We start from the raw sequence: 20,385 nt of genomic DNA, 5'->3' as shown, positions 1-20,385 counted from the left end.
CTTATTCACAATAGCCAATAACCACATTATGCACAATGAACCTAAGTGTGATGGCATAAGCAGCAATTTGTGGTGTGTGTATATATCATCCATAAAAAGGAATTAAGTATGATACATGCTGCAACAGGGACGAATCTCAAAAACCTTATGCTGAGTGAAATAAGCCAGACAGAAAAGATCATGTATTATATGACTCCATTATATGAAATATTCAGATTAGGTAAATCCATAGAGACAGAACACAGATTGGTGTTGCCAGGGGCCAATAGGAGGGGAGAATGACAAGTGACTAATGGGTACAGGGTTTCCTTTGGGGCCATGAAAGATTTTTGGAACTAGATAGAGGTAGGTAATGGTTATACAATTTTGAGGCCACTTAACTGTTCACTTTAAAATATTTAATTTTATGTTATGTGAAATTTTACCTAAAAAAATTATATATAATCTGATTTCCATTAGTTTTAATATTTAATGGTTGAACACACTTTAAGAATGCAATTAAATCAGCTGTTGAGAGAATCACTGGAACACCTTCACAAAGTCCCAGGGTTCCACAAAACAGTTTGGAAAACACTGAGCCATTTCGACAGCACGTGGAAGATGGAAAGCCTCCCTTGAATACTTTGCTCAAGCTAAAAGAAGCTTGTCTCTCTGCAGAGCAGCCTGTGCCACTCTAGACAGTTCTTTCTCAGGCAGGTGTTTAACATTTGTGCTGAAGTCTCCAAGAAATGTCCACTCAGCAGTTCCATTTGTGTCCTCTAGAATCAGCAACATCATCAGGGTAACAGAAGATAGCAGATGTGTTCACAAGCAGGCCTACTTTTCTCTCACCTAAATGCCCCCAGTTCCCTGGCAGGTTTTTGGATTTCCTGATTACCCTTGAGTGTTCTCAGTGACTCCATTGAAAGATAGATGTCTTAGAATCTTCACATTCTTTTTTATAGCTGCGTAGCTTTCCAGTGCATGGATGTACCAAACTTATTTATCCAGTGGCCTGCAGGTAAACATTCATTTTTTCCCAGGTTTTTGCTGTATTTTGCTGCAATGAAAAATGCCTGTGCACGTCTTTTTACAAATATCTATAGAATAATATACCAGAAAAAAATGAGGTGAAGGGTATGCATATTTAAAATTTTATCAAAAATTGACAGATTGCCCTCTGTAGTTTGTTCTGTTTTACCTCCCCATCAGCAGTCTGTATGAGAATACCTCTTTCCCACACCATTTCCAATATAGTATGTTATTCTGATATTTTTATTTTTTTGAATCTGACGGATGAAAAGTGGTATCTCATTTCAGTTTTAATCTGCATTTCTCTTTATTCTCAAAGAAGTTGAACATCTTTTTTTATTTTTAAGAGCTTCTTCCCTCTATTTGCTGGAAGCTTTGCAGATCTGTTCTTTTTCTTTGGTGTTCTAAAGCCACATTGTCAGGTTAGGGTGGAGTTTTTGGTGGTTGATAGTTCTGGGCACTTGAATGTGCCCTTCCAGTCTGAGAATGTATGTCCTTTGGTTCTAGAAAATTCATCCCATGTTTCCTTGATTATTTTCTCCCTTTTATTTTCTCTGTTTTTACTTTCTCTGGAACTCGTCTTTTCACGTCTTTATCAACTTTCTTTGAGGTTTTTGGTTTTCTTACCCCTTTATTTACTTTTAAAAATATTTTGTAATAGTGAGTACATGTCATTATACATTTGCCAAAACTCAGAGTGTACAGCACCAAGAGTGAACTCTAATGTAAATTGTGGACTTTGAGTGAGAATGAGTGTCGATATAGGTTCATCCGTTGTAACAAATGTACCCTCAGCTGGGGGATGGTAATAGTAGGGAGAGGCTTGGGGATGGAGTGGAGGGTATATGAGAGAGAACTCTATACTTTTTGCTCAGTTTTGCTGTGAACCTAACATTGCTTTAAAAAAAAAAATTAAAGGAAGAAAAAAATCTTGGCAATCATGTTTCTAATTTCCAACTTACTCCTTTTTCTCTGATTTACTTTTTCATCTCATGGATATGATATCATCCTGAATATCTCTGGGTATACAGAATAGAATTTCTGATCCTGAATTGTCTGTCTCCTCTAGTGTTATTTTCCTGTTTATCTTAGTTGTGTAGCCTACCAGAAAGGCAACACAAAGCTGACTTGGAGCTCCAAGTAAGGGAGGCCTCTCAATCAACGTACTAACTGTTCAGGTAGAGTGGTCAGGGAGTCAGCTGTTAACATGTCAGCTGTTACCCCTAAATGACAGCAAGTGAAGGTCCTTGTTCTAGGGCACCAGTATTCACAGTAGCTGTTCTAGTTTTCTCTAATTTGTTTAGTTTCTGCCAAAAACCTGACTCTAATCTTTTATCTGGGAAGAGTTGGGGTCAGTATTTGGTTGTTAGGCTTTCTTTGTTCAGGGGGGTGGCATTTGGAAGGTATCAAGTGATTATGACTCTGAATCAGTCCTCTTGTTTTGAGCTGTGTCTCAGACACATCTTGACTGAGCCAGGTGTTTCCCAGCCTGCTGGTGCTCTGACAGGTGGCTGACCCCATCTGTCCTACTTTGGGCTGCATCCTTTCTTTCTCCCCCATTTACCTCACCTTTGCTCTAGAAATCTCTCCATCAGTTTCCCTTTCCCACAGTCTATATTGTTGTGGATTCATACCATCATATTCTCTGTGAAATGTTAACAGAGTCTCAAAAAGAAGAGAAGGATTTCTTTAACCTCCTAGTTTATTCTCACTAGCTGAAGTTTATTCTCAATCAAGCCTCTTCAACCACATTTTAACAGAATCAAAGTTTTAAATATTTTATATAGCTTTTGGATAATGGATTTGATGTTTCTGGCTTCAGTTTTAATAAATCTGCCCTAGGGAATTAAATGGTTTCTTCTTTAAGAGAACCTTAGTAACAAAGAATAATGATAGAATATTTGCATAGTCACTATTTGTTTTGCTTTTTTTGTTTTGTTTTGTGTGCTAAACCAAAAATGATTGGAGTCAGGATTTGAATTCACTAATATTTAGCTAATCTTTGTATAAATTCTAGGGATGACTGATATATGGAAGTTGTAAAAACATATTTTTAAAAGACATTTGCAGTAGTTCTTTACTAACCTGGTCATTTTAGTTGCTAATATTATATTTCACAAGGTATATGGGGATTTGGTGGCCAGTTTTTCATATTAAAGTGGTAATAATAACAACTATTCTGAAATAGCCTAATTATAATTATGTTCATTTAGATACTGAATATAAGAGTAAATATATAATTATCTCATTTGTCTGTGGTTAGAAAGACTGTACTGTGTATTTTTTGACAAGACTTAATAGCAATGATGGTATTTCCATTTCTTTGCACTTGTTCACAGAATACAAAGTGAATTATCGTTACTTAAGAAAAAATGTTCTAGATAAACAAAGATTATATCTTTTGTTTTAAAAAAAATAGGAGCAGATGTCTCAAGTATTAGATGCCATGTTTGAAAAATTGGTCAAAGAAGGGGAACATGTAATCGATCAAGGTGATGATGGTGACAACTTTTATGTAATCGATAGGTAAGTTTTGCATAACTTCGCTACTGAAATGTAACGAACCTTTTGTGTTTAATCTCAGCAGTTATTATGACTGACAAATTAATAGATAACAGTTGCTATTGCTTCTTTACTTTTAGTACATAGTAGGCATGTAAACCTGCTGTGAATGCATGCAGTAAAAACAGACTAGATCGTGAAAAGAGGCATGATTTATAGAAGAACTGTTGATTTTTGGTTAGATCAATCTGTACAGCTCAGTCACTGTGAGGCTCTTCATTTGTTAACTTCTATTTGAGAGGTAGTATGTAGTAGATGCCTATCACAGTGAGAATTAGAAGCATAATACAGCACCTGACATGTTAAACCCCAGTATAACTCAATCCGTTATGTTTTTTAAGAGGTTTCTTTTTTTATTTACTATAAAGCAAAACATGTTCATGGTTTAAAAAAATCAAAGGGGCATATGGTAAAAAGTCAGTTTCTCTTCCTATTGCTTCAGTATCATCCAGTCAGTAAGTAGTTTGTGTGTTCTTCCAGAAATTCTTTATGCTTTGTCTTTTACAAATTCTATATTTGTTGTTATATTTGTCTTTTTTAAGTTCTATAGAGAAATTTTATTTAAATGAGAAGGTGTGCATTTACATTGAAAATCTAATTTCAGAAAACTTAAGTCATGTTCTACTTTAAAGCTTTATGCTTTAAGTATGCTTTAAGCAATAATTGAGTGTCCTAAAATGTAATAGGGGATCAGTCTGAACTGAGTATTTCTTCACTTTTGTAATACGATAGTGAAGTGTTTATGAGACAGTTGGTATCCCCAGCCCCTCCTCTTTTGTGTGGAATTCAGATAATCTCCCAGACTGATTTATTGGATTCCATTTGCTTCTCTGTGTAGAGTTGTGTTCAGTTCAGAAGGCTTGTGGAAAACTACTCTCCATCTGTCTGCTTAGTCCTCATTTCTTGATCTAGGCTCTTCAGAGAGTAATGCATGCTCTCTGAATCAAGGGTTTTCACTGATTCCCCCATTCCCTCATCCTGAATGCCTTGGTGACCTAGAGAGCTTTTGCCAAGGCACTAGCCAGGGCAGGGGTGGACTCTTGTGATTTTAGAATAGAATAGAACGGGTCGTCTCATATGTAAATTAAAGTCATGGTTTTGATATCATTAACAGCTTTCATCAAGTGAAACACTTCAGAAGGTCATTCAGCTATTTAATTATATTAATTGTGGGAGTCTATGAGAACCCCAAATACAACACAGGATTAATCTTCTTTTAGTAGGTATTTTGAACTATAAAAACTGTCTTACATTTGTATATAGTACATCCTTTTCAGGTAGATCCTAATCATCCATTTGATGGATTAAAACTCAGGCATAGAGAAGTGATGTGTGTGGGGTTAAGTTCACCCAGATGATCATTGGTAGCCAACCCCACAACCAGGTCTCTTGGCCACAGTTTGTGTTCTTTCCATGGCTCTGCACTGCTTGAGGCCTCACATTATCAGGGAAGGAATCAACATAGAAAAGTAGCACACAATATTTTATTAGATTTTAGATTCATTTTAACGAGACAGCTCATTTTACTTCTCATCAGCACATTTGTTGTATATTTTACCTTATTTAAGGTAGAAAATGTAGAGAATAGTTTTGATGCAAAAGTGTAAATAGCATAGATAGAAGAATTATTCTATACTTGAAAAATAATTATTCATGAAACAAATTCTAGATAGTATCCCTGAAATAGCCATTCCACCCATGAATTTTATTCAAAACCAATTATTCTCTTCCTTTTTCAGTACTACCTTTACCTATTATCTTGTTTTTGCTTTTATTGTATTTTTACCATTCATAATCCATTCTTAATAAAAACACTTTCTTTTCATCTTTGTGAGGGTTTAGCCAACAGGATAAAACTGGAGTTTTTCCTCTTTGCCCTCACAGGTTCTTTAGCAAGCCTTGAAACCATGTTCTTTGATTAAATGCAATATATGGAAAGACAGTCCTCTACAAGAAGAATGTAGTTCACATGTACTGTTTAGACAATATGTAGTGCAGAGGCATGCACACTGAGGCTTATTTGCTTAGAAAAAGAACTCCAATTAAAAGATAAACACAGAGAAACTATTTTAAAAAGAACAGGTTCAGATATTAAGTCTGGATTTCTATCACTTTTTACTTTTATAATTAGATGGGGGTTGATCGAAAATAAAGGGTCAGATGATATAAATATGTAAATTTTTTAGGCTTTGTGGACCATGTACTCTCTTGCAGCTACTCAACTCTGATGTTTTAGCACAAATCAGCTATGGATAATGCATAAACCAGTGTGTTTGTGTTGAAATAAAACTTTACGAAAGCAGGCATTTGGGCCACAGCTTGCCAGCCCCTCCTTTAGATTATAAAGGACCCTCTCAAATACTATAAGTAGTGGCTGACCAAATTGTTAGAGCTCTATATTTTATAAAAAGTTATTTTCTTCTGGTCTCAAAGTAGTACTTGCTTATTTTAGAAACAAAAACTCTTTAATTATATAGTTAGTTAATGTTCCTGGAATCCTTCACTATTCTTACACATTTTCATATACATTCATATACATTCTTTCAGATAGTTGCTTATGCATAATTATTTGGTTGCTCTCTTATATTTTTATCATTTATCTTAAATTTTTATGGTTTTGCCTCATATTCCCCAGTAGGTACGTGTACGGTCCTTACTCTAGTCTAGTTGATGGGTGGTCTCTTCATACTCATCTGTAACAGATGGTGTCTCTCACACATTGATGCCCTTTTATTCCTTATTGTCCTCAGTGGGGAAACGGAGGCTGGGAATGAGATTTTATTGCACAGGGTTCTCCTCTAAAACCAGGTTTTTTGTAATGAAATTTTACTTAAATTACTTTTACCTCTTTTTTTTCCTGTGTCCAACAGAGGAACATATGATATTTATGTAAAATGTGATGGTGTTGGAAGATGTGTTGGTAACTACGATAATCGTGGGAGTTTCGGTGAACTGGCCTTAATGTACAATACACCCAGAGCAGCCACAATCACTGCTACCTCTCCAGGTGCTCTGTGGGGTTTGGTGAGTGAAATTTTCTTTGACCTGAATGTTATAAAGCATTGTGAACAAAAGCCAGTATTTTAGTTCTAATAGGTAGATTTATTTGGGGTCATCACCAGACACTGGGGATTTTATGAAGCAACTACTGGATGCTGAAATGTTGGGTACTACAACTGTGCTGAGTTGAATTCTCTCTGTTCTGCTTCCCCAGTGAAGTCAGGTGCCTAATGTACTGCCCCTAGAAAGACACTCAGCTCCAAAATGGTCATCTTTTACCCACTCTTAACTAGCTAGCCACACAAACAACCAAAGCCTTCAATGTTATTTTCTCAGAGAGCTTTCTGTGGTTAGTATTATATAATCTGTGGTTCCCAAAGTGTGGTCTCCTGACCAGTAGCATCAGTATCACCTGGAAACTTGCAAGGAATGTAAATTCTGGAATTTCACTTATTGCTTTTGGCCTACTAAATGAGAAACTCTGGAGATGGATCCTAGCAGTCTGTATTTGAGCAAGCTTGCCAAGTATTCTGATGCATGATAGAGTTTGAATAACCACTATAAACTGACTCTCTTGGTGTGATATAAATTGATTGGTAAAACTTTGCATTGAAAAGCTGCTTTGCAGAAAAAAAAATTACTTGATGCCTGTGCCTCTCATTTGGATGCATATCAGAATTACCTGGGGTGGGGGGGGGGGTGTTTAAAAAAAATCGTCTTGCCAAGGCTTTACTACAGACAAATTTAATCAGATGTTCTAGGACTTAGGTGGTATTTCTACGAGACTTAAAGGTTGGTTTAGAGATGTTTGAGTGAGGTAGGGAGAGAGTCCTTTCATAGATGATAATCAGTAAGCAGAGTAGCTGGCACTAGTAAAGCTGATTCTGGAAGCTCATGATTCTCAGATTACAGATCACCTGGGAATTTAGTTAAAATGCAGATTCTGATTCAGTGGATCTGTGACAAGGCCTGTGACTCTGCATTTTTCATAAGCTCCCATGAGACACCAATGCTGCTGGTGTACAGAATACTCAGCAACACTGATTTAAGGGAATGTTTACAATACTTGTATTTTCTTTTAAAATTGTTAAAAACAACCCACCCTACAGTTTTGACATGCATTTATCCAGTTATTTCTCTGAAATCCTTTGTGGAAGGAGGAGAAATTGAAATAATATGAATCATGTTAACAATCTCATTTCTGAGGACTGTAGCTTTACAGAAGTTACACATTATTCAATCACGACTCAACATTTGACTCTGAAGGGGATTCAGCTGATAAAAATATTGCTTGATCAGAGGAATAAGACAGTGTACATTTCTTCTTATTATATCAGACAGTTACTGTTTACTTATTAAAAATGTGATGAATCACTTTTTAAGTTGTAGAAGAAAAATTGAAATTATTTCAGGTGGAGGGAAACTCATCATCTGAAGTGTTGTAAGAACTATCAAAGATTTGAATATCCAAAGCCAGCAAAAACTCTAAACCACTGCAGACTTGGTCCATAGGTAGTATTTGCCTGTCATCAGAGAAGCAGGTAAAACTAGAGTCAGTCATGACTTGTTTCATTAAGGAGTAGCATTTAAAAAATTAACCCTCTGAACGGGGTTTCCAGCCAGGGTCAGATTATCTCATGGTAAGGAAACTTCCTGCTTGCAAATCCTAGGCTAGAGATCACACTTGCATGTGGCGACCCCTTTGAGTATTGATAGTTTTAAGCCCTGGTAGAAGCCGAAAAGCAGGTATAAAGGCGCAGCATTTCCCAGAGTGCGTGATACTTAAGCTTTCAAGAAAGATCAAGCATTTTTCAGAGATTTTTACTAATCTGTATGCTATTAAACTTTATAAAAGTGGACAGTTTGTGATGATCACCTTGGGGTATGTGCAATAGCTTTTTTAAATAATTAGAATAATATAATCAATCAATACTGAAGACCTACTTTTTAAGAGCAATTCGCCTAACTAGCCTATTTTCAGGGAAGTAGAAAAGAAATTTTTCTTTTAAGGCCTCAATAACCTATATTTCATAAAAGCTCCTCAAGTGATTGTGATACAGAATCAGGTTTGGGAACCAGCTGCAACAACATTTTTGGGGCGGGGTTTATTACAAATCAGCAGACTAGAAATAGTTTAGCAATTAAAAAATAACCACAATGAGCTATATGTGTCAGGAAAATTTTTCTATTAGTGGCCCACCTCTTCACACCCATTGTGACATATTAATGTAATTCAGAAGGTCCCATTTCAGATGTTTTTATCCTAATCATTTCAGTAATCGCCTCTGAATCATCAGCATGGTCATGTAGATCAGTTAATTCTCTAAGGTTAACTATCACTGAGTATTATTTGCAAAGTTAAACTAGCCTATAAAGGACTTTTCTCTTAGAATTTGCTTTATATCTGTACTTCTGTGGCGGAGCTCTGATCTGTTATTGAGCCCCACATGCAGAGAGACTTTGAGTCATTAAAGTCTGGAACCTCAGGAATCTTTTTTTTCTTTTTCTTTTTTTTTTTTTTTAACAGTACAGCTGATTCTGATGCAGAGCCAGGCTTGGAAATTTAAAAACTATTTTTGATAATGACCTTGTAAAACTTTCTTAAAAAAAAAATAGCACAAATACAAATTACAGCCCTTATAAAGTTGTAATATACTAAATTGGAGAACAAGACATTTCATCTCCCAGATACATCCACATTGGCATTTTTCTCCATCCTTCTCCAGTTCATTTCAATTCAGCCTTAATACATTGGCATAGTAATTAATTAATGAACATATGAACATTTCCCAGTTTTTATATTTTATATTAAAATGGTATCATCAATATATGTCAAACTAACATAATTCTGGGGGCTTTTTACTAAAAACTAAAATAATGTTTTGTAGGAATATTTGCAAAATAAAACTTACAGGAAAAACATTTTTTGAGCTGTTATCTTTAAAATTTCTGTAGTCCCTTAATTGAGTTCTGTATTTTTGAGGTTAAGTAGTATAAACATAGGAACAGTTTAAAATGATGAGCATGAAATAAACACTGGAATTAGACTTTACTCAAGAAGTTATAGTTTCTTTATGCACATTTTTAAAACAGAGAACTGACATAATGTAGATGTGACCAAAAATATTTTCCAAGAACTCTTACATTGTCATTGCTTTATGATTTAAAAAAATTTTCTAATAGTGTTTTCCATGTATTATTTTTTTTCACCATAGCCCACATTTAGAAACACATTAGAAAACATCACAACCAGTGCATATGTTTGTATGTGTTTGTGTGTAAATATATCACTAAAAGTCACTTTACTAAAGGGGACACATGCTATTTTCTGTTCTATTTTATTTTTTATAAAAATGCTGGTCTTGGGTGAAGGGAGTCAAAAGGTACAAACTTCCTCCAGTTATGAAATAAAAAGTCCTGGGGATATAATGCAAAGCATGCTGTCAGTAGTGTACTGTATTATACATTCGAAACTTGCTAAGAGAGTAGATTTTAAAAGTTCTTATCAGAAGAATAAAAGTTTTGTAACTATGTAGGTGATGGATGTTAACTAGACTTAACGTGGTGATCATTTCACAATATATACAAATAGCAAATCATTATATTGTACACCTGAAACTAATATATATCTATACCTCAAAAAAAAAAAAATCCTGGTCAATTTTATAACAGTCTAGGGCTGTCATCTACAGTAAAAGAACTGGGTGCTAGTTCGAACTCATAGAAACAATATAAAATGGTTGCTAGCAGCTGAGGGGTGGGGGGAAAGGGGAGTTATTGGTCAAGGGATACAAACTTCCAAGTTATAAAATGAATAAATTATGGGGATTGAATGTACAGCATGGGGATTATAGTTAATATTATATTACATACCTGAAAATTGCTAAGAGAATACATCTTAAATTATCATTTATTCTTTGTCAGGTGATAGAGGTGTTAGCTAACCCTGCTGTGGTAGTCATTTCACAATATATATCAATCCACACATGGTATACCTTAAGCTTACATAACATTATAGGTCAGTTATATTTCGATAAAGCTGAAGGGGGAAATAAGATAGTATTTAGGTTTTAAAATGGTGTGACAGTGCCACCTCGTGGGTTTAGGCTAATCATGTGGTGTTCAGAACTCTGTCCTGGATAAAAAAAAGTAAACTGATGTTTCCTTTAAAAAAATGAAAACAGTATTTTAGGCTTGAAGAAATAAAAATCTGACACTGGTTTAATTAATAGTATGATATTGTTGACCTTTTGTTTCAAAATCTTCAGTTGTTTGTTCTTTATAGGGAATAAATGAAACTATCTCTTTAAACTTTTTTCCCCTCATAAAATCTCCCTTTTAATTGTCTTTGTATTTGATATTCTACCTTTTAGGACAGGGTAACCTTCAGAAGAATAATTGTAAAAAATAATGCCAAAAAAAGAAAAATGTATGAAAGCTTTATTGAGTCACTGCCATTCCTTAAATCTTTGGAAGTAAGTATATACTTACTTACTTTTTGCTTTTATTTTCCTTTTAAAGCTTTTGTTTTGTTAGGAATGTTTACTTCTACATAAAAGTTTCTTTGAATAAAAATCTATCCATATTTTCATTTAAAAAATTAAATTATAGTGTTTGTGTAACTCAGTATTTCTATTACTACATATAATTGCATTTGTTTTGTTGTTTACAAATAATAGATTCCGTGAGCATCTATAGCAGAGTTATATGCGGTCTTTATCTGAAAGCAGACTTAAAAAAGTCACATAAGTATCAGCAATAGCCATTAGAGTAGCTTTTCAGGGAGAGGTTATCTAAATACACAATGTCCTCACTGGCCTCTTCTCCTTTCCTCTTAAAATTGTTATTCCAGGGTATTTTCTTTTTTTTTTAGGCTACTCTTATTCACTTGATGAACTTGTCAAATCCCCTGGCTGTAAATACTGTATGTTGATGCGTTTTAAAATTGATATCACTTGGCAAGAACCCTTCCTTGAATGCCAGACTCATTTACCAACTGCATATTTAACATTTCCTCTCAAATACCTAATAGACACCTCAGACCTAACACATCTTAAATTTTCTCCTCCCCTTTCTTTCCCATCTTAGTCCTTTTAGCATCTCAGCCAAAATCCTTGGGGTTAGTACTGACTCATGTACTGAAATATCTCTTTATTGTATTGTCAGTATATGCCTGGCAGAAATTTTGATCACATTACAGAATGCATATTAGGCAGCTCATCTTCTCTAGCAGCACATCTCTTTAAATAAAAATAGATCAGGGGGTTGGAAATTCAAATGCCTTCAGAGCTAAGCAAGTAACAGAAAGAAGAAAACCAAGCCAGTAGGGACTTTGGTAAACTAGTTGTTTCTTTTATCTAAAGAAACAACTGCTATTCCACCGTAGCTTACTGTTGCCATGTGGAAATATGGGCTGAGTATTTTAAATCTCCTGATTTTTCAAGAGAAGCTGGGAATTCAAATTTTTATGAGAAATTTATTTAAAAATGCTGGCTGTTAATTACTGTAACACATAAAACCACACACCGCTCAGTGTATTTGGCCTGTGGGCTACCAATTTTTACATCTCTGAAATAAGATCACCCAATTAATCTGTTTAATATTGTCTTTTTTTTTCCGTTTGTAGGTTTCTGAACGCCTGAAAGTGGTAGATGTGATAGGCACCAAAGTATACAACGATGGAGAACAAATCATTGCTCAGGTATAATACTTTTTATGTAATTCAGTTTAGGGTTATATTCCAAAAGGTTCTTCTACATTGTAAATCTTGGTAAATTTTTCATGTGTCTATAACTAGCATATAGTAATCGATTAAATGACTATTACTTCTACCAAATGACCTGGTTTAATTTACTAAAAATGGTTTAATTTATAGCCATTAAGCTATTTGAATATTTTTATTTATATAATTCTAATGAATATGCATTAAATCATCAAATGGATATTTGCACATGACATGAAATTCACATGTATATAAAGAATAAGATGTCATTTTTAAGAGGAAAAACAGGGGAGTCGTCTATGAGATTAGTAAGGACCCCGAAGGTGCATTAGAAGATACTACAGCATTTTGTATCATCAGTTCATGTTGAAATTGCCTGTGGCTGCTCTCTGATAAAATTAACCAGGAAGGGAACACACTGTATTGGCTTCCAGGCACTAAATGGAGGCCAACATATTATTTAACTTGTAATGTTTTTTCTAAGATCCCAGTTGAAACCAGTAGTAATATATATCTTGGTTAGAATAGGGCTACCAAGAAGTAAAATGTAGGAAGACAGTTGAAGTTCACAAATACAGCATTATCAGTGCCAAGCTGGTCAAGAAAGGAAGGTTTCGATGGTGAGATGCCCAGTTGGAAGAATGCACAAGAGGCTGACATGAAAATGAAATGGCAGGCACCAACTTTATTGTGGGGAGCGCAGTTCTATTGGGGGAAGTGCAGTCTATTGCAGGGAGTGGGCTTCTGCTTCTGCTCCTCTGCTCCCCTTTCTTGTGCTCCCCCTCTGTTCTCTAGGGGACCACATGGCTATAGCGGAATACAATAGTGGCATTCAGCCACACATGTGTGATACAATAAGCTGAATTATATTTACATATTTTAGGCGCAGGTGCCCTGCTCACTAATGTAACATTCTAAATCCAGTGTCCTATTCCTAGCCACGAGCCTGGATCACCGCCAGACCTGGGACCAGCCAGGCCTGGGACCCATAAACATGCAGATGATAGTACTTTATTTCCTAGTTGCATTTTCGAAGAATTGAACAAATGATTTAAACAGATTTTTAATAGATTCTATAATTTTTATCACAATATTGTGCTATATTGTACTATTTATTAAAATATTGTCTTTTGATAAATGTGCAACAAGATTCAAAAACTGAGACTGAGAAGAAAGAATTATTTTAGAAGGCAAATAAATAAGTATATCAATCACTGTACACACACATAAGGTTTGGAGCAGTGAAAGATTGGAAAGAAGTGGACTCAAAGAACAAAGCTAAGGTTCTACTATATAAATTGATAAGTAACAAAGTATAGAGCACCTTTTTGTTTAGCTTTTTATTTTGAAGTTACATAACTTCAAAGGGAGTTGCAAAAATAATACAAAGATGTCCCATGCACTTTTCACCTAGTTTCTCCAAGTGCATCTTGCATCACTACAGTGCAATATCAAAACTAGAAAACTGACATTGGCCTAATCCACAGACCTTATTTAGATTTCACCAGTTTTACATGCACTTAGAGCATGTTTTGAGAACAAAATTACAGAGTAGTCTTTAGCCCTACTATGATTCAGAACACTTGAAAAATTAACATGAAGCTCTTATGAAAGAAGATACATATATATATACTACAGTTTATTAGAGATATTTTGAGATATTAGTTATCTTTTAAGCGTTTATAAATATACATGTCTACCCTATATTACATAAATCTAGACTATTTTTATTTGAGTGAGGTAATCTGATGCTTTATTTCTTGAATTGTATTAAACACTTTTGAAATACCTAAGTTTCTTCATAGTCACTTTGAGAGGCTCAAAAAGTCAGTACCTGTTATCTTCTGATTATACTGTTTAATTCAGAAGGCATCATTGGAAATCTTGGCAGAGTTTATTCCACCAAGAAAAAGAGTATGTAGTCAGAAATGGCAACACTTTTTAGAAGTCTTTTCAAGGCCTTGAGGTGGATTGTCAGTAAACTGACATCTTAGAGTTTGGTCCCCTAGCTAACTGCAATCAAAACATCAAGACCCACATCTTCTGTTTCCAAATAAATCTGGGCGGTGCCCTCTGCAGGAGTCAGTAGCTTATCTTGGGCCACCATGCTAATGCTTATTATGTTAGGACAACACAGGGCACACAACATCAGCTGAGATATTTCTGCTGACTGAAGAGGTGCTGCTGGAAATGGTGCTGCCTTTTCTAACATCTCTGCTGTTATTCAGGCTGAAGTTTGTTGAGATTCTTAGCGCAGTGTTACTTGCCATGTTTTCTTGGATAGTTTTAGCAGAAATGCTGTGGTAGAGAGTATATTGTTTCAAATAATTTTACAAATGAAATCATTACTTTATAATTGTCAGTTGTAAGCTCTCATTTTCCATAATGAGAGGTAACTGGTTCCTATGGGGTTTCACTTTTCAAGCAAATTGTCTGAGCATTGGGGTTGGACTGACTTTAAGGGTATGATAGGCAAGAGGATTGTTGTCAACTAAATTTGCAATTTCACCCTCTGTTTTTGTTTTATTCTCATAGGGAGATTTGGCTGATTCCTTTTTCATTGTAGAATCTGGAGAAGTGAAAATTACTATGAAAAGGAAGGTAAGTGTAAATTCTGACAATCCACATATGTTAGCAAGGAACATAATCAATTTTCTTTTTTAGGTTTAGACTAAGGTTAATTTTTATTTCTAACAAGCTGAGTAAAAGTTAATGCTTTTTTTGATTACCTTGTCAGGGTAAATCAGAAGTGGAAGAGAATGGTGCAGTAGAAATCGCTCGGTGTTCTCGGGGACAGTACTTTGGAGAACTCGCTCTGGTAACTAACAAACCTCGAGCAGCGTCTGCACATGCCATTGGGACTGTCAAATGTTTAGGTAGGACTCACAATAGTGGGCATGCTTCTCCTAGTTGAAATTGTTATGTCTGCATTTTTCATATTCATGTTGTAATGGATTATCTTATTGGACTCATGGATTTTATGGTCTCCACAATATATAACAAGGTTAGGATTCATTGCATTATAAAATCAGTTCGTGGAAGCCATTTTTTTCTTTAAAAATTTCACATACGTATACATTGTGTTCTTTTTCAGAAGCATGAAATAACATCTTATTTTGTTTATTAAAATAAGAACACTGAGTACTGAGGTTTATATCTGATCTTTCAGATAAATAGCATGCATTATGTTATGTTCCTCAAAAAAGGTTAAAACAATATTTTTATAAAGTGCATTAAGCTTAGTATGGAAAGTTGGAATGTCTGTGGTAATACTTATCCTAGTACTGGGAAACAAAGGTTCAGGTTTGTCAGAGCACAATAAAGTTTTCATTATTGTTCAGCTTTTTTATAGTAGCTTGGCAGAAATGCCATCTTCAGCTGGAAAATATCTGTATGTGAGGTTTTATATATAAGAAATAACTTACTTTAATAATGAAAAATATAATTCAGGTGGTGTCAATATAGGTGACATTTTCTTTTAAAAAATGATTCAACAGTAATTAGCCACTATTCTCTTCCCCCAGTTTAGTAGAATAAACTTAGCTTCAGTGTTCTTAAGATTTGCTAGTATCCTTAGAATTAACTTCTTAGAGAAGTCACTTTTTAAAAGGTTTTAAAGTATAATATTAATCAAGTGCTATACTTAGATGAAAAGAAGACAGTTAGAAACTGACAGGTAATACCCCTGAGTAGAGATATTAGACAGTAATAATAAAGGTGATGTGACACCCCATTATTTTTTCTATAATAAATTATATTCACATTAAAGAAAATTTGAGAAATACAGAAAAGTAAGAAAAACTAAGAGGCACCTATATCACTACCACTCAGTGACTGCCCCATCCTATTATTTATTTGCATGAGTTTTCTGTTTTTAAACTATTTTGTAAACTGTTTTCTAAATTCATTATAGCTTAGGCATTTCTGCTTTTTTTTTTTTATAGCAAAGTGTAACATTCTTTTAGAAAAATATATACACATGATAAATTATTTAATGTTCCCCCACTGGTAAACATTTTGAGAGTTTTGGCTCCATTTGTGAGGAGAAAGGTTTTCTTTTTTTGAGGTGTGTGTATAGACTACTTTTCCATACATAGAATTTTTCCTTAGAAATGGTTTCAGAAGTGGATTTTCTTTTTATAGTTACATATATGGCAGATAACTTTTATTTGTACTAATTTATATGTTACTATCAGTGCAAGAATATCCATTCACTTTATTATAACCATTGCCTTTTTTTACCTTTGTGAATTTGAAAGGCAAAAAACAATGTATTTTAATTTGTATTTCTATGGTAGTATGATATTTTCCATGTGCACATTATAAATTGTTTTAAATATTGCATGAGACAGGCCAGCAAAGTGACATCTAATATATACTTATAGAAGTAGACAAAAGCATTATTTGGGCTGCAATTTTGAAGTGACTAGACAGTAGTTAAAATTATAAAAGGTGACATTTGGTCTTTACAACGTGGTGCTGTAAACCCTGAGGAGGAAAATAGGATAGAAAACACTCTGTTGCCATTTTTGAGGAGTTTGTATTACTCAAGTGATGACATCAAAAGTAATTTTAAATTCCAAAGTCTTGCTTGTGACAAAAGACCCTTGCTACTTCCTTTTGAAAAGTGGAACATTTTTATCTTTATACCTTTTTTAAAATCTAAAAATACCATTGTATTATTGACAAATGCAGAATGATATCATAAGTGTCTCAGAAATTTTTCAGAGTTTCAAAGAATGTTATTTATTTTTTATTCTCCCCTTTTTTTAGCCATGGATGTGCAAGCATTTGAAAGGCTTTTGGGACCTTGCATGGAAATTATGAAAAGGAACATCACCACCTATGAAGAACAATTAGTTGCCCTGTTTGGAACAAACATGGATATTGTTGAACCCACTGCATGAAGCAAAAGTATGGAGCAAGAAGACCTATAGTGACAAAATTACACAGTAGTGGTTAGTCCACTGAGAATGTGTTTGTGTAGATGCCAAGCATTTTCTGTGATTTCAGGTTTTTTCCTTTTTTTACATTTACAACGTATCAGTAAACAGAGTAGTGATTTAATAGACAATAGGCTTTAACATCAGTTTCTAAAGAGTAGATCATAAAAATATTGACATACTGATAAAATGATTTTCTACTCCACAAAATTATTTGAGAGGTTTATTCAAGTAATTGTAATATACTGAAAGTATCTGTGTTTAAGAAAATAAGGATGTTATCACAGGTGATATGTATTTGTTCTGACTTACTCAAGATTGATATGTTAGTGACTGTGCCCATGTAAGAGGGAATTTGGCAATGAATCATGCTAAATGGCATGGCATCACATTCTTTTTACAACTCATATATATAGTAAGTACAATTTTAATTATTTTTGTTTCAAAGTTTTTCTGCCTTGATAAGTTATGTGCTCACCTTAGCCTATTGATGAAATGGTATAAAACATATGCAATTTTAAAACCTTTTATATTTTTTGCAATAAAGTACATTTTGACTTGTTTGGCATAATGTCAGTAACCTACATAGTTCAATGGTTTTAAGGGCAGGCAATTTAGTCATTGTAATAAAGAAGAGTCTTTTTGAGATGAGAGATCATTAACGCTTTTTCTTCATAAAGCATATATCTCTGCTCCCTTTTTCATGTGCATTTCTCTTTATCTTTAAAAATTTGTTTACTATTCAATGCCACAAATTTTTTTTTAAAAAACTACTTAAATTTACTTGTCTTCTAAAAGCCTAAAATCTTAAATATACTACCAAAAAAATCTCCAAAAATCTTCTATACCAAAAATAATTTGGGGACCCTATCAGGATATTTCAGGCCCACAAGATATTTCTTTGTTCTTCACTAGGTGTCCATAATACAGTCCTTTCAGACATCTGCATCATAGGGTTCCTCCAAGGTAGTAGAAATAAATTTTTACCAGCAAAACCATATACAAAGATAAAAGGAATTTCTACCTACTCCAAATACGCCATTCATGCATTGCCATTTGCTTTGATGTACACTCACAGTTAAAAGTGCAGAATGAACTCAACCTTTATAGGTTTTCATTGATAACAGATATGCTTATTATTTGGCACATAACATGAATTTTATTCAACCAAAGCAATATAGTTTAACATGATTTTAGCCTACATGATCCTGATGTCTAGAGAAATTAATTCTAACCAGTTGTTCACTTTTAAATGAGCAATTCCATTTTGGGAAACATGTTTTAAAGAAATATATACATGGGTAAAATTATTCTGTTGCTACTGTGGTCTCATTAGAGGATGTTTATGGTCTCATATAATGAAAATGTTAAAATGTGTTAATTAGATAATGTATATATAAGAAGTTAAAGTCTGGAAAGTATAACTTCAGCCACATTTTAAGAGAGGTTACTACATGAAGATGACTTGTTTTTTATTTTAAAAACCATGTCTGTTAAACAGGAAAAAACACACGGAACCCCAGATTTCTGGCTCATCATTCTGTATTCTTTATTTACTTTTTAAAGTTACTTGTTTTGTTGCATAAGCTGATTGTTGACTATTCATGGAATAGCAAAAAATGTCTGTTTAATAAGGAACTCTGACCAAGACTGTAAATGCCGGTTACATTATTTTCAGTATTGTTGGTTATATTTAAATTTTCCTTATAATAAAGCACACTTTTATAATAAACCATTAATTGTTTTTAATGTTGGGGGGGGGTTGTTTCTTTAATGCGACTTCTATAGCACATACTGCACTATGTGAAAAGCACAGTAGAGATACAACATAGATGAAAAACCCTCTGTAAAACTACAATGAGCTATCACCTCACACCTGTCAGAATGGCTATTATCAATATATCAAACAAGTATTGGTGAGGATGTAGAGAAAAGGGAACTCTTGTGCACTGTTAATGGGATTGTAAATTGGTGCAGCCACTATGGAAAACAGTTTGGAGGTTCCTCAAAATAAAAATAGAACTACCTTATGACCCAGCAATTATACTTTTGGGTATTTTTCTGAGAAATCCAAAACACTAATTCGACAAAATATATGCATCCTTATGTTCACTGCAGCGCTATTTACAATAGCCAATATGGAAGCAACCTAAGTGCCCATCAATAGATGACCGGTTAAAGATGTTTGTGTATGTATGTATGTATTTGTATATATACATGCACACACATATATACATACAAGGGAATATTTAGCCATAAAAAGAAATCTTACCATCTGCAACAAGGATGGACCAAGAGGGTATTCTGACAGAAAGACAAATACAATAGGATCTCACTTATATGCAGAATCTAAAGAACAAAATAAAAAAGAAAACACACCCATAGAGAAGCAGAGAACAAACTGATGGTTGCCAGATGGCAGGGGGCTTAAAGGGACTGGGTGAAAGGGGGAAGGGATTAAAAATTACAAATTGGTAGTTACAAAATAGTTATGGGGATGTAAAGTACAGCATAGGGAATATAGTCAATACTATAATAACTGTATATCGTGCCAGGTAGGTACTAGACTCTCTGGAGAATCATGTCCTAAATTATATGTATCTAATCACTATGCTGTATACCTGAAATTAAAATAATATTAAATATCAACTATAATTGAAAAAAAATTTTTTTTAACTAACCCTCTGAGCATAATGTGGCAAGAAAGTATGGTTCTGAATGGCAACAGGTTTTTAAAATTTAACTCTTAGGTGATATAACTTTGGCATGTTGCAGATTAATTTAGCCATTTAAAAGAATGAAATCTGGCTAAGGAATTTATGTCTTAAAGCATCTAAAACACCTCATTTGATTTGTGGATATTATTATGTAATCACTAAGAATCCTTAGTAATATTTAGAAATCTGTTGAAGCTTCATTCAAGGATGTGTTTTATGTGTGGCTAAGAATTCTCGGAGAACATTCTTTAAACACAAAAGTGCTGCTGCTTATTTGTTTTAATAAAGAGTGTATATGTGTTTCCTGCATAGCTATATGAACTAGGGCTTGGTGCATGTATTTTAACAGTAATACTACCTGTGACACAAATCGAGTGAATGTATTTGGTTTACTGTTATAAACTATGCTAGCACACCATTTACAATGCTC

The 20,385-nt window shown here is 34.1% G+C and overlaps 1 protein-coding gene across 1 annotated transcript in view; it reads left to right on the top strand.

Moving 5' to 3' along the window:
- Positions 1-18,987, top strand: part of PRKAR2B (protein kinase cAMP-dependent type II regulatory subunit beta) — an 82,006-nt gene extending 63,019 nt beyond the window's left edge. Inside the window, exons 5-11 of the mRNA XM_016145863.2 lie at positions 3,431-3,537; positions 6,444-6,597; positions 10,947-11,048; positions 12,200-12,274; positions 14,831-14,896; positions 15,033-15,171; positions 17,069-18,987. Coding sequence (XP_016001349.1) covers positions 3,431-3,537; positions 6,444-6,597; positions 10,947-11,048; positions 12,200-12,274; positions 14,831-14,896; positions 15,033-15,171; positions 17,069-17,202 — 777 coding nt within the window. The 3' untranslated portion in view covers positions 17,203-18,987. The remainder of the gene's footprint in view (positions 1-3,430; positions 3,538-6,443; positions 6,598-10,946; positions 11,049-12,199; positions 12,275-14,830; positions 14,897-15,032; positions 15,172-17,068) is intronic.
- The last annotated feature ends 1,398 nt before the right edge of the window (positions 18,988-20,385 follow it).

This window comes from Rousettus aegyptiacus, unplaced genomic scaffold (genome assembly GCF_014176215.1).
Source record: "Rousettus aegyptiacus isolate mRouAeg1 unplaced genomic scaffold, mRouAeg1.p scaffold_m13_p_13, whole genome shotgun sequence".
In the NCBI taxonomy this organism is placed as follows: domain Eukaryota; kingdom Metazoa; phylum Chordata; class Mammalia; order Chiroptera; family Pteropodidae; genus Rousettus; species Rousettus aegyptiacus.
This window is presented reverse-complemented; position numbering and strand designations above follow the sequence as displayed.